Source organism: Nicotiana tabacum, chromosome 12 (genome assembly GCF_000715075.1).
Source record: "Nicotiana tabacum cultivar K326 chromosome 12, ASM71507v2, whole genome shotgun sequence".
Lineage (NCBI taxonomy): Eukaryota > Viridiplantae > Streptophyta > Magnoliopsida > Solanales > Solanaceae > Nicotiana > Nicotiana tabacum.
This window is the reverse complement of record NC_134091.1, coordinates 62,130,315-62,144,505: the sequence shown is the minus strand read 5'-3', so window position 1 is coordinate 62,144,505 and position 14,191 is coordinate 62,130,315. Positions and strand designations below refer to the sequence as shown.

Sequence of the window (14,191 nt, the reverse complement as noted above, 5' to 3'; positions counted from 1 at the left end):
CGGAAGGCGAAGATGTTGAGGACCAAAATGATGAGGGTCAAGATATCGAGCCGGCGGCGGATCTATCCACTTCCCCTGGGGGCGCGGATGCTTCTCTTCCTCCGACTTCCGGAGATGCAGCAGTTTAGCTTTTCATTTCTTTTCCCAAATTTTGTACTTGTGCCGTTTTGGCATATTTATTGTGAATAGAAGAAACATCTTCTGCTCAAGTATTGCATGAGTCTTTGTGCGTTCTTTTGTTGGAACATTTATGCAAGTTTTAATCTTTGCATTCTTTCTTGCTTAAGTGTTTTGCGCAAGTTTTACTGTTTGTGTGGATTATGCAAGGCTTTGGGTATATTCCCTGAAAGCATTTGGATTACGGGTACAAGTTCTTCTTAAATCAACCCTTTATCGTGAGGGTTTTCATAATAGAGGGCCCTCTTATGTTTACGGTGATGTTGAAGAGGACTTCTCCTGTTCATTACGGCACTAGCATTTTAAGTACTTGTTTAACTTTCAAATCACAAAATCAATTCATCGTTCAGAAAAGAAACAAGATAGAAATAAAAGGACTTTACTTTATTCATTTTATTTTCAAAAAGTACATAAGCATTCGTTATGCTAAAAAGAAATTGACATTTCTTGTGGCTAACTTGTACAACTTGTTTCTACGGGGCTGGCCGCGCAGTCCCGGTCCCGATGATACAACTATGTTTCTATTTCATATTTCGGTCTACATGGCAGTCATTGTTGCCGTATCCTCATATCATCCCCCCCCCAATGTTCGAATGCAAAGAGTGCAAATTTGAACACTGAAAGTTTTGCACTTTCAAGGACTCCACTAGTGAATTGCTAGATAATCTTCAGTTCGGTAACAAACTTCACCTCCCCTTAGGAATTTATGCTATCGAGTAAAAGACTATCTAACAATCCCCTAGTGGTTTGCACTTGTGAACGGTCGGGTAACGTTTGTTCGGTAGCAAACTTAACTTCCCGATGGGAACTTTGCTACCGAGCAAAAGATTATCTAACCGCTCCGGAGTGGTTCTTTGCTTGTGTGCCTTACTATTAAAAGGTCTTATTGTTTCTATCGAAACCTTCTTCGTAGTATTCTTTCCGTTGCTTCCTCATTAAAAACCTTGCAAGAAAAATCCAATTGGGACAAAAATTGCACGAAGGGAAAAAGAATGCAACACATACTTTCAGTACAGGTGAAGTTCATCAGCAATAGTATCTCTTGAGATGTGCCACGTTCCAGTTGCTTGGCAACTTTTCTGCATCTTGATTCTCCAACTCGTATGAACCTTTTTCGGTGACAGTTGAAACTCGGTAGGGGCCTTCCTATGTTGGACCTAGCTTCCATACATTGAGTTCTCAGGTGTTTTGAGTTACTTTCCTTAGGACCAAGTCTCCCACTTTGAAATAATGGAGGTTGGCTCTTCGATTATAATTTCTTTTTATTCTCTGATTTTGAGTTGTCATCCTTATATGCGCTAAGTCCTTGCGCTCATCGACCAACTCCAAATTGAGTAACATTGTTTCGTTGTTTGCTTCTTTATTTGCCTAGAAATATCTCAGGGTAGGCTCCCATACTTCCACTGGGATCAAGGCTTCTGCCTCGAACACAAGGGAAAAATGAGTCTCTCTTATGCTCGATTTGGTCGTTGTTTTGTGTGCCCATAGCACTCCAGGCAGTTCTTCGGGCCATTTACCTTTAGCTGCTTCCAAAATCTTTTTGAGATTTTGAATAATCACTTTGTTCGTCGATTTTGCTTGACCATTTGCGCTTGGATGATAGGGCGAAGAGGTGATCTATTTGATTTTTAAGTCTTCAAGGAACTTTGTGACCTTTGCGCCTATAAAATGTGGCCCGTTATCGTAGGCTATCTCCTTTGGTATTCCAAATCTGCAAATTATGTTCTCCCACAAGGAATCTACCACTTCACGTTCGTCGATCTTCTGATAAGTACATGCTTCAACCCACTTAGAAAAATAGTCAGTTAAAATCAAAAGAAATCTTACCTTACCAGGGGCCGGTGGCAGTGGTCTGACAATATCCATTCCCCACTTCATAAACGTCCATGGAGATAGAACTGAGTGCACTGGTTCTTCTGGTTGATATACCAGTGGTGCGTAGCATTGACATTTATTGCATTTTTGTATGAAAAATTTGACATCTTGTTCCATTCGGGGCCAATAGTATCCTGCACTTATCAACTTTAGTACTAAGGAGACTGCGCCTAAATGATTTCCACCTATCCCTTCGTGGACTTCTCGCATAACATAATTAGCTTCGGAGGCTCCCAAGTATCAGGTTAGCGGGCCTTGGAAAGATTCCATGTACAACTGGCCTCCTTTGAAGCTATATCGTGCTGCTTTAGCGTGCAGTGCCCGGGATGCCTTGGGGTCTTCACGCAACTTCCCGTGCTCGAGATAATCAATGATCTCACTCCTCCAGTCCCATACCAAATTAGTCGTGTTTACCTCATAATAATTGTCTGTGTCCAGAACTGAGTGCATAAGTTGTACGATCGTACCGGAGTTCGATCCCTTCATTTCTGTCGATGAGCCAAGGTTAGCTAATGCGTACTCTTCTGCATTTTCTTCCCTCGAGATATGCGTAATTGACCACTCCCAGAACCGAGAGAGAAGAGCATGAACCTTCGCTACGTACTGTTGCATGCTCTCTTATTTGTCTTCGAAGATCCCGTAGACCTGATTTACCACCAGCTGGGAGTCGTATTTGATTTCTATTACCTCAAAATCTAGTCCCCGGGCCAATTCGAGTCCTACAATCAAAGCTTCATACTCTGCCTCATTGTTAGTTAAATGAACTGTTCTTATGGCCTGCCTTAGGGTTTCTACCGAAGGCGTGGTTAATACTATGCCAAGCCTGGACCCCTTTATATTGGAAGCTATGTCCGTGAATACGGTCCAAACTCCTGATGTCGATTCTGACACCATCACTGCTTTTTTGGTTGCCAGAGGCAGCAATCCCGGACTGAAATTGGCCACAAAGTCGGCCAACACTTTTGACTTAATCGCAGTCCTAGGATTATATTTTATGTCATATTCACTCATTTCGACGGCCCATTTGGCCAACCTACCTGATAGTTCAGGTTTATGAAGGATATTCCACAGGGGAAAAATGGTCACCACAGCTATCAAGTGACATTGGAAATAAGGCCTTAGCTTTCGAGCGGCGAATACGAGAGCTAAGGCCAGCTTCTCCAAATGCGGGTAGCGAGTTTCTACTCCCATTAAAATTCTACTAACGTAATAAATGGGAGATTGTGTACCTTAATCATCACGGACTAAAACAACGCTTACCGCTACCTCCGAGACTGCTAAGTAGATTAGCAATTTTCCACCTTCCTCCAGCTTTGATATTAACGGAGGGCTTGACAAGTACCTTTTCAAATCCCTCAAAGCGTGCTGACATTCCGAAGTCCATTCGAAATTGCTCTTCTTTTTTAGTAGCGCGAAGAAATGATGACATTTCTCTAATGACCAGGAAATGAACCTGCTCAAAGTGGCCAATCTCCATGTGAGCCTTTGAACCTCTTTTATGCTTGATAGCTGGTCCGGGATATCTTCGATGGATTTTATTTTATTGGTGTTTACCTCAATCCCCCTTTGTGACACCAGAAATCCTAGGAACTTGCCGAAGCTGACCCCGAACACGCACTTCTCGAGGTTAAGCTTCATGTTATGCTTCCGTAGGATGTCAAAATTTTCTTGCAAGTGCTTAAGATGATCACCTGCATTCAAATAATTAACAAGCATATCGTCTATATAAACTTTCATGGTTTTCCCTATCTGCTTTTCAAATATCTTATTTACGAGCCGCTGATAAGTAGCTCCGGCGTTCTTTAGCCTGAAGGGCATCACATTGTAGCAATATGTGACGAAATTCATTTTTTCCCGATCCTCCGGGTTCATCTTAATTTGGTTGTACCCAGAGTAAGCATCGAGAAAACTCATTAACTCGTGCTCAGTCGTTGCATCAATCATTTGATCGATGTTTGGCAGTGGGAACGAGTCCTTTGGGCACACCTTATTCAAGTCTTTATAGTCTACGCACATGCGGAATTTATTGTTCTTCTTCAGAACTACTACTACGTTAGCTAGTCAGTCCGGATACTTTACCTCTCGGATCGAACCGATATCAAGTAGGCGAGTTACCTCTTCTTTGACGAATTTATTTCTGGCCTCGGCAATAGGACGTTTCTTTTGTCTTATCGTAGGGATGATGGGATCCAAGCTTAGCTTGTGTACAACCACTTCCGTCGGGATACCTGTCACATCAGCATGCGACCACGCAAAACAATCAGCATTAAATTTAAGAAATTCAATAAACCCAGACCTGAGCTCGGGGTGCAATCCTGTCCCCAAGTAGAATTTCCTCTCCAAGAACTTTTCGAACAATGGGACTTGCTCAAGCTCTTCTGCTATGGACTTCGTTGCGTCTGTCTCTTCTGGTACCTGGAAATATCTTGGCACCTGATAAGATTCTAACGCCTCTTCCCCCTCATTGACTTCACTTGATTCGATAGCAGGCGCCGGTTCCTGTAATTGCTATGTCGCATGCTCCTTCCCTTTCCTACTAGAGACCGAAATCACATTCTTTTCCCTTGCTGCCGGTTGATCGCCTTTAATCTGCTTAATCCCCTTCGAGAGATGAGAATTTCAGCAACTGATGATACGTTGATGGGAGAACTTTTATTTCGTGAAACCACGGTCTTCCCAGGATAATGTTGTAGCCCATATCACCATCCACAACCTCGAAAAAGGTCATCTTTATCACCCCCTCGGCATTTGTGGGAAACAGTATCCCTTCTCGGGTTGTCACACTTGCGAGGTTGAACCCGGCGAGGAGTTTTGTGGCCGGAATGATGCTTCCGATAAGTTTGGCTTGTTCTAATACCCTCCATTGTATAATATGGGCCGAACTTCCTGGATCCACTAGAACACGCTTGATTTAAAATCTAATACATTTAAAGAAATTACCAATGTGTTATTTTGCGGTAGTAACAATCCGTCTGCATCTTCCTCCGTGAAAGTGATGTCGTCTTCAGCGATTTTTCGGAGCCTATTGTTGTGGGTTACTGTTACTTTCGTCTTTTTTGCTGCCAAGAAGGTAAAGAAGGTAACCCCGTTAAACTCGTTCACCCCGAAAATTATGTTGATCGTCGGGCGCGGGGGATCTTCTCTTGCTTTTGAGGGCTCCGTGTTATCACGGTTACGACCGTAATTATTCTTGACCTGGTCACTTAAGAATTCCCTGAGGTGGCCATTTTTTAGCAGTATCGGCACCGCCCGCTTCGCGCAAATGTTGGCAGTCCCCAGTCCGGTGACTGTTCGTCCCGTGGTATTCGCACCACAAATAAGGATCCCTCTTGCTGGGATCTGACCTCGTTGGCTTCGGAAACCGTAATTCTTTAATGTTCCTCATAGCCGACACCAAATCTACTACACTGACTTTGAAGTTGTATTCTGAAAGTCTGGGGTATGAAGGATCTCGAGAACCTAATGCTTCCTTGTCCTGTAATGATCTGTTGTTCCGGTCGCGATCAGTTCATATATCAATAACGAACCTGTCTGCCAACCAGAAACCTCTTCTGCGTCCTTCGGCCCGTTCATATGGCAAAAAATGGCCCCTCGAAGATCGTCTATCTGTGTCGAAATCATCTTTTGATTTCTCTTTATTCTTCTTCTGACCTTTAACCGACGCTGGGAAGCCGAGCTGATCATCCTCAATCCTTATCTTTGACTCGTACCGGTTGTGAACGTCCGTCCAAGTCGTCGCTTGGAACTCGAGCAAGCTTTCCTTCAATTTCTGGGAAGTATCGGAACTTCTCGGATTCAAATCTTTGGTGAATGCTTCAGCCTCCCATTCATTCAGAATAGCTGGGAGCAACATCCTTTCCTTCTGGAAGCGGGTTACAAATTCCCGCAGCAACTCGGACTCTCCTTATGTAATTCTGAATATGTTGGCCTTCCGGACCTATACCTTTCTGGGCCCCAGCATGGGCCTTAATGAATGAATTCGCGAGCATCTCAAAAGAATCTATGGAATGCTCAGGCAACAACGAATACCACGTCAAGACTCCCCTCGTGAGAGTCTCTCCGAATCTTTTCAGCAAAACTGATTCGATCTCGTGGGGAACTAAATCCTTCCCCTTCACCGCCATTGTATAGGTGGTAATATGCTCCTTAGGGTCTGAAGTCCCATCATATTTTGGCATGTTGGGCATTTTAAACCGCTTCGGGATCAATTCTGGTGCTCGCTACTGGGTGGCAGACATTTATTTCATCTTTTATGAGTATCATTCTTTCCGGTAACAGAAGGAATAGTTGCCTTCAGTTTCAACTATTCTCTGCCTTCGGCTCCACATGTCACTTCCTTATGCGATCATTTAATATTTTACTCTATACAATTATACACCTGTATATTTTATTTCTATCCAATAAATTAAACATCTTGCAATAAAAATATATTTACTGAATTATCCTGTCATTATTGAATCCTCATACTATAATCTCATCATTATAATCCGAGAATAGCTTGTTCCTCTAGCTAACGACCCCTAAAATTTGAACACATGAAGTTTTATTTTTGACTGTGTGGAATAAGAGCGGGTTCCTTTTATTTATCAAGATTAGATAAACCAAGCAATCAACTATTGCCGGATTTTTTAGGAATGGAATTTATAGAAAGATTAGCGGAACTGCCAGAAATCAGTACCGGTAGACTGCTATGTGCTAAATACCGCGGAAAGTGCTAAATCTGCCTGTGGGAGAGGTAGGATAGGAGAAGGGAGAAGGAGTCTAGGAGAAGGAAAAGCTACAATTTCAATCCAGCTTTAACATATTTTAAGTTTCTCACGTGCATTTAATAGGGGAGAAATTTTTCTTTGCCACATCATCTCGCTAAGATCATGGATATACTTTGAACAAGGATTAGCCGTAAAGGGTAACTTAGGTGAATAAGCAATTTTTTCAGGACAAGTTTAGGCCGTAAAATACAACATAGAAATATCTAAAGTAATGGAGTAATCTTTTTATGTAGCTTCCATGTCTTCAAAATGTTTCTTTTGTTCAATGAATAACTTATGCAATTAACTCTAGAAAATGTTAAAACAAATAGAGATAGAGGTTTAATGGAGTATATTGTGGCATTTCTCCTTTGGAAAATGTCTTGGCTAAATTAAATAATTTTTTTTAAATTTTGAAATAAATTTTGTTTTTATCAAACTTGGCCAGTGTGTGTTAGAAGAAATATCCAAGCCACAATATTGTTATAACTAACCCCGTTACAAAATGTACCTTGGTGATGGAGTAACTAAAAATGTCTTCTTCTTTTTTCAAATTTTCCTTTCATATGAATTCGCTTTAGCATCTTCCCGCCAACCTACCCCCCCCCCCCCCCACAACACACACACACACAACTCACGATGCTCCTATGCTTTATCTCGTTGATCATCTCATCCCCAACTGCCCACCGCCTCTCAATCGAAGAATATCATATTTTCAGATTCACGAGCAAATATTAAATTCTTTGATAGAACTGCTTGAATTCCCACTGGAAATAATAAATGGCAGAGAGTTCGAAATTCCAAACACAGATAGAAATCAAGCAACAAATGGCGGCGGCGAGATTCTCGACTGAGCTGACGGCGGAGGAACTACTGAAAGAAGAGAGAGTCCCATTCCCGTTCTTTAAGCCGTTGTCTCAGAAGGGAGCCAACACGTGGATCATTTCTCTCTTTGTGATCCTTCACTTGGGCTCTTTCATCGCTACGATGATCGTTAATGACTGCTGGGAGAATTCACATGGCGATTGTGCCCTTAAACCTCTTCGTCGTTTCTCTTTTCAGCCCCTCTCCGAGAATCCACTGCTCGGCCCATCAGCTTCTGCGTCAGTTCCCTTTTTCTTTTTCATAATAATTTTATTTCTTCTCCTATTTTATTGAATATTGTTAAATTCCTATTCGCTTAATTAGTCAGTTATTTAGGATTTACTGTTTTCTTAGGCATATCATGGATTTAAGCCTGTGAATTTGAAAATCAGACTTAATGGAATTTGAGATGGTTTCTTTTTATACAGGAGAAGAGTTGCTATCAGATTTGAATTGTTGCTGGAATTTGATTTTGGTATACTTGTACATCTACTTTGTTGCGGTTTTGATGTTATGATGAGCTGTTATTTTGACGGGTTTTATTGCAAGACAGTATGTATTCTGTTAAAGAGATTGCTAAATCTCTGTAATAGCGGTAAGAATGCAGCTCGTGATGTGTAGTTAGGCGCACGTCACGAGTTCAAACTTTGTGGCACACAAAAACCTAGTATTTAAGTAGAAAAGTGTAAAGGGGCGGGCAGATTATCCATTGAGTTTACAACTGTGCCCTAGCTGCCCTCGGGAGTCGGGACCTCTTGGTTATCCAAAAAAAAATAAATGTTAAGAGATTGCCAAATCTTAGTTGCTTAGACAGAGTGGTTAACTAGTACTTCTGCCTGGGTAAATTAGCTTTATGTGGATTGATCCTTTTCTCCTTCTGAAAAGTTAGTTTATAGCGGAAATTGATGCTTTACTCCTGAAAAAATTGTAGTTGGGGATGTCAATCTTATATGTTCTTATACATTCCACTGATATCAGCATTCTCATGAACACTTGGCATATCTACAGATGTAATGTAATGAACTGTTTCAAAAATATTTCTTGGTTCTTTATGGAACCTCTAGCTTCTGCTTGTTGCAGTTTTTCAGGCTTTAGAATCAATTAATCACGTTACATGTTCGATAATATATGGATCTCTAAACTCTCAAACAAATTGAATGTTTCCTGCTTTTATACCTGCCCTGAAACTTCTTTATTCTTGATGTTATTAACTAAGGCATCTTATTCTCTATGTTAATGTTAACATGTCATTGTTTCAACTTTGCATTATAGAAGCCCTCTCTCTTGCACCTGTTATTATGTTGAGGAAGTACTGCTGTCAGTAACACATACAATCTTTTTCTAATGTAGGTTGGATGAAATTGGAGCGCTTAGGAAGACTTTGTTGACTAGTAATCATCAACTCTGGCGTATCTTCTCAAGCCCATGGTTGCATGCAGGGCTTTTCCATCTGATCATCAACTTGTCATCTGTAATCTTTGTGGGGATTCACTTGGAGCAAGAATTTGGACCACGTAAGAATTTCTTTAATGTGTATCCATTCAGCAAGAAAGTAGTTTTATTGGATTTTTTATTGGATGCTCCGATTTCTGCAGTAAGAATTGGAGTTATATACATATTCTCAGCGATTACTGGTAGTCTAGTTGCTGCACTTTTCATTCAGGATCGGCCATCAGTTTCTTCCTCTGGTGCATTGGTTGGATTGCTTGGTACACTGCTCTCTAGCGTCATCAGGAATTGGAACCTTTATACCAATAAGGTCCTGAAATCTTTTAGCTATTGTTCCTCTCATTCTCAGCTGTCATGTAAAATAGAATGTCATTTCCCCACTTCTGATTGCAGTTTGCAGGGCTAGTGGCTACCATGACAATCCTGATGACAACTCTTGTCCTTGGACTGATACCTTACATCAATAATTTTGCTAATATTGGAGGATTTATGTCAGGATTCCTTCTGGGGTTTGTGCTCTTGTTCAGACCTCAACAAGAGAAACTAGCTCGTAATAAGGGAGGCATATTTGAGTTTGATGCCAAGCACATTGTCAAGCGTAGGAACACTTTGGACAAGCCTGTTCAGAGGGGTGTTGTCCTTGTTATCTTTGCTCTTCTGTGAGTTTCCATCTCTGTAATTTTGCTTGAATGGTTTAACTCTTGCTCCATTTTTCCTTGCATCCATTTTCACAGTGAACTAGTTCCTAGGCTAGTTATAATTGTCTAAGATAATTGGCTTTGACTTGCTGTCACTCCAAATACAGGCTTGCTGGAATTATAATAGCAGTTCTGCATAGGGTTGATGCAAACAAGTACTGTAGCTGGTGTCACTACCTTGATTGCGTTCCATCCAAATGGTGGAGCTGCATTGACAAGGCATTTCATTGTGAGGTATCCTGTTATAACTTGATCCTATTATGAGAAGGGAATTTCGGCCAAAGATATTAGTGGTTGTAGTTATGTTGTTTATTAACTAAGACTAAGAAAGATTCTTGGTTCTTCACTTTGAAAGACTGCTCCATCCATCCCCACTACCAATAGCATGATTATTGGTCTAAACATTGGTGATGCTTTGAAGAGGGTAATCGTAAGGCTGCTATTTTGCCAGGAAAAAGTGAGTTTTGAGCAACTATAGGACAACCAACTATTATCTTACATTTCAGTCAGTGTCCCTTAATACATCTTGTTGTTGGCCTCGTTTCTTTACTCTTTGTAATCGTTATTTTTTGACCGGCAAACAGGAAACTCGTCTTTCCTAATAGTAATAATCCTCAAATTTGGATACACTTAGTCTTCGTTTGCAATTTAACTAGTACATATCTTAAAAGAAGACATTTAGCAGTGGTGACTAATTCTTGCTTTGCATACTGCAGAAGATGGTCAACTCGGAACATCTGACTTTGAGTTGTCCAAATACTGGTAGATTCAGAGTTTTTCCCTTCACTGACATTTCAGAGGCAAGGTTTCAGGATGTATGCAATTTGATATGTTCCTAGCAGGTTATGGTTGATTTGTTTGCCTACATAGCAGATCAGCATCTGGTATATACTCTGCTTCAGAGTCCTTAATCAAGTTGTCGTACATAACATTCGCATCAAACATGTTGCTGTAATGGTTTTAGCTGTTGAAATGTGGATAACCTTGTTCCTCTGGCTTTTAAAGCTACGTCGGTCTGAGTCTTTTCTTTTATGATTTGCATGGATCCAAATGTACAGTTTCAACTAGGTAAACGTTCTCTGTTCTCTTCTTTTGACAGATTTAAAAGTAAAAAATTAATTAATTAATAATAATAGTATTAAAGCAATCGAACAAGACAAATCAATTTCCAACGGAGTAATAGGTATCACTTACTTTGATTTTTTCTCTTCTCTTCCACGGGAAGGAAGAGAATGGAACGAAAAATAAGAGAAGTTATATGTTTTTTTTTTCTTCTTTTCCTTTGTTTTTGTTAAGGAGAAAAAGGAATTCAATATATAAAGTGCAAAGCGGCCCTGGAGCAAGATTTATCTTTACATAAATGGAATAAAAAAAAAAGAGGAAAATTGTTTTGAGTATTTCTCCTATTTCCTTCTGTATGGAAAAGGAGTTAAAATAAAGAAATATTTCTTAAGTGTTAGTTGAAGTCAATCTAAACCTCTTTTTTTTCTTTTGTTACGTACAATTGCAAATTTAGTACTGTAGTTTTTTACAGATCTATTAAAAGAACTTAGTGATTGGTATAGATATTACATATTATGGAAAAAGAACCTTAAAACTAAAATAAAAATTTAAGAAGACAACGTTGGATTAGAACCTTTTGGTTTATTATAGCTCGTTTTGAATACATTGGATCTTAGCCGGAAGTTACTTAATTCTCCCTCATTTCAAAAGAATTCATTTTATTGTCTATTAAAAAAACTATTTGCTGCTTTTCGTAACAAGGCGCCCATGGCCTAATGGGTGCGTATGTTTTTAAAAATGTTTTTTATCTACTAATATTAGTTATGTTACTCTTTTCTCTCGGTGAATGATAAAACTCTCATGGGTGAAAAAGAAGATAAAACTCTTGGGGATTACATAAATTATATAATTTATACTAAAAGTTATTTTGGATAATTCAAGTGTCAAGGAAATAAATTGCCGATTTTATGGTTTATACTTTATTGGTCGTGTGTCGCCCAAATAATACATATCATTGCTTACAAATTTGTTTTAAAAAAAAGGTATTTTCAACTGAATACATATTTAAAAATAATTAATGATAAATTAAATATTAAAACACACTAAGTTAGCATTGTCATTTGTAGAACCTCTTCCGAATTATGCAAAAAAAAAAAAAAATACTTTTGACCAACTTATCTTTCGTATATTCTATCAGTTGCTGCAATCATCTTTTATCAGTTGTAGGATGGATGATTTTTTTTATTTTTTCACTTAGTAGTTTATAACAGCTACAGCCTACGAAACCAATTAAAATAAACTGTAAATTAACTATTGATGTTTCCTATAATGAGAGCAAGGGAAAAAAGCATACTACTATTATCTAGTTTGATCATGCGCTGAGCCGTAACTCTTTATATATCATTCTTGGATGATCATGTGTTTGATCTCAACTCTCAAGAAGAGTAGAAATATCTTGGATTTATTTGAAAAAAATTCTCTTGATCTCTCTTTTTTGTTTCTTTAATTCGAGAGCTAAAGTAATGTATCTCTCAAACAGAACATATAAATTTTCTTGGGATATGTTTAAAATCCAAAAAAGCATTGTGTAGTACTTGACGTTAAAGGAAAAACTTAGAATTGTTAAGATACCTGAAATTTGAGATTCCTTAAAGGGATGTACGACCTCAAATTATTGATATGTAAGAGAGACAGTTTCGTTATAAACAGATTTGTCCACTTGAGTTGATGACTCGGATTATCAAATCAATCAAATTGTATCTATGACAAAGGCATATTTAATTAGGTACAGAACATTTCGCTTGCGTTATTTTGATTGACATTTAATCGAGATCTTTACCAAAATAATCGGCCGGATTTATTATATACTTTTGCTAGCCGGTATATATAGATTATACATTATTATACATAAATTTTATATATATATATATATATATATTATATATTTATTAAATATTCTTCGGCTATTTTTTGGCTAAAGAATTGGGTGTAACTTAGAACAATCAAATTAATTTTCAAAAAAAAAAAAACACATAAAAGAAGATTGATGGGTCCCAAGGGCCATTTAATCAAACATCATGTGAGTTTGTTCATTGTTAGGTGCCGAGGGAGCATTATACATTATATTTAACTTTTAATGGTGGAAAGTTTTTGAGAGAACCCAAACTTAATCAATTTATTTTTCGGTAGAACTAACAAAGGACTAAAACCAGAACTTTATAGCAACATCTAAGACATGAAATTTCCAAAATTTCTATTTGAAAAGATGGGTACCAGTTGCTTGTACATATACAATGTGTTAGAGGTTTTTGTTTTTAAGATGAAATAGTCTTAAAATGAGGATGAATGGGAAATGGAGGAAAAATAAAATTTTTGAGTAAAATTTTAAGTTTTCCTCTCTTGACAATGAGACATTGTCCCATATTGGAAGAGGAAGAGATTTTTGGTGGGTATATATATAATTGCTCTTCTTGTAGCTCTTAAAGAGTTAAGAAGAAAGCAAGCCTCGCGCCGTCGTCGTCGCTCGGCTCGGCTTTGGATTTGGATTAATTTTTTGGACCAAATTTATTTGTTAATAGTAAATATTAACGTAAGATTATCCGCATTTGTAACGGATATTTTCCAATCCGTGTATTGACCATTTGTTAGCCGCCTAATGCTCTTCCCACCATGAATGTGCTTGCACGATTGTTCTTCTTCAACACTGGCTGCTATATATATGTGCAGCAGCTGTTGAAGAAAGACACACAACACACAAGACACAAACTGAAATCGCTCAACAGATTTGGCTATACATTGCACTCCTTCCTCTCAGCATTTTCATACGATTTTCTGAGTTTCTACTCCTTCGTTCTGCATTGTTTTTAACTTCAAACAAAGCAACTGTAAGTGTAATTTGCTACCGAACTTTGTGTTCGCTGAAACACTAGAGTTTGAAGTACCGCTACACCAGTGTGTGATTCATTCTATCCTGGGAGGAAATAATCCATTACCTTGGGTACTAGGAGGGGATTAAATTCCTTAAGGAAACACTGTGAATTCAGTGGGCTCGAATTAATTACTGTTTCATTACGATAACTTATATTTTGCAGAATTATTATTTACAAATACAACAATATTGAAGGGACTAACAATCTTAAGGAATTTAATATTTATTTCTGTATTTGTGTTATTCTTATTATTCTGCAAACTAAAACCTTTGTGGTTTTGTGTACTCCCATTTTGGAGAGTAAAGCCTTTATGGCGATTTGTTGGAGATTAAAATCTACATGATTTTTACTCCTGTTTGAAAACGTGTATTAAACGTTTGTTTGTGTTATTTTTTTTTAACAGAAAAAATGACGACTGAAAGCGAAAACCAAATTGTTCCGATGGTGA

General features: G+C 38.5%; 1 protein-coding gene across 1 annotated transcript; it reads left to right on the top strand.

The window, feature by feature from the left end:
* The first annotated feature begins 7,422 nt into the window (after positions 1–7,422).
* Positions 7,423–10,864, top strand: LOC107800963 (inactive RHOMBOID-like protein 8). Its single transcript, XM_016624234.2, has 6 exons — positions 7,423–7,903; positions 9,015–9,178; positions 9,260–9,423; positions 9,507–9,772; positions 9,919–10,045; positions 10,528–10,864. The coding sequence occupies exons 1-6, from the start codon at positions 7,581–7,583 to the stop codon at positions 10,648–10,650; spliced, it is 1,167 nt and encodes a 388-aa protein (XP_016479720.1). The 5' UTR covers positions 7,423–7,580; the 3' UTR covers positions 10,651–10,864.
* Positions 10,865–14,191: the final 3,327 nt, after the last annotated feature.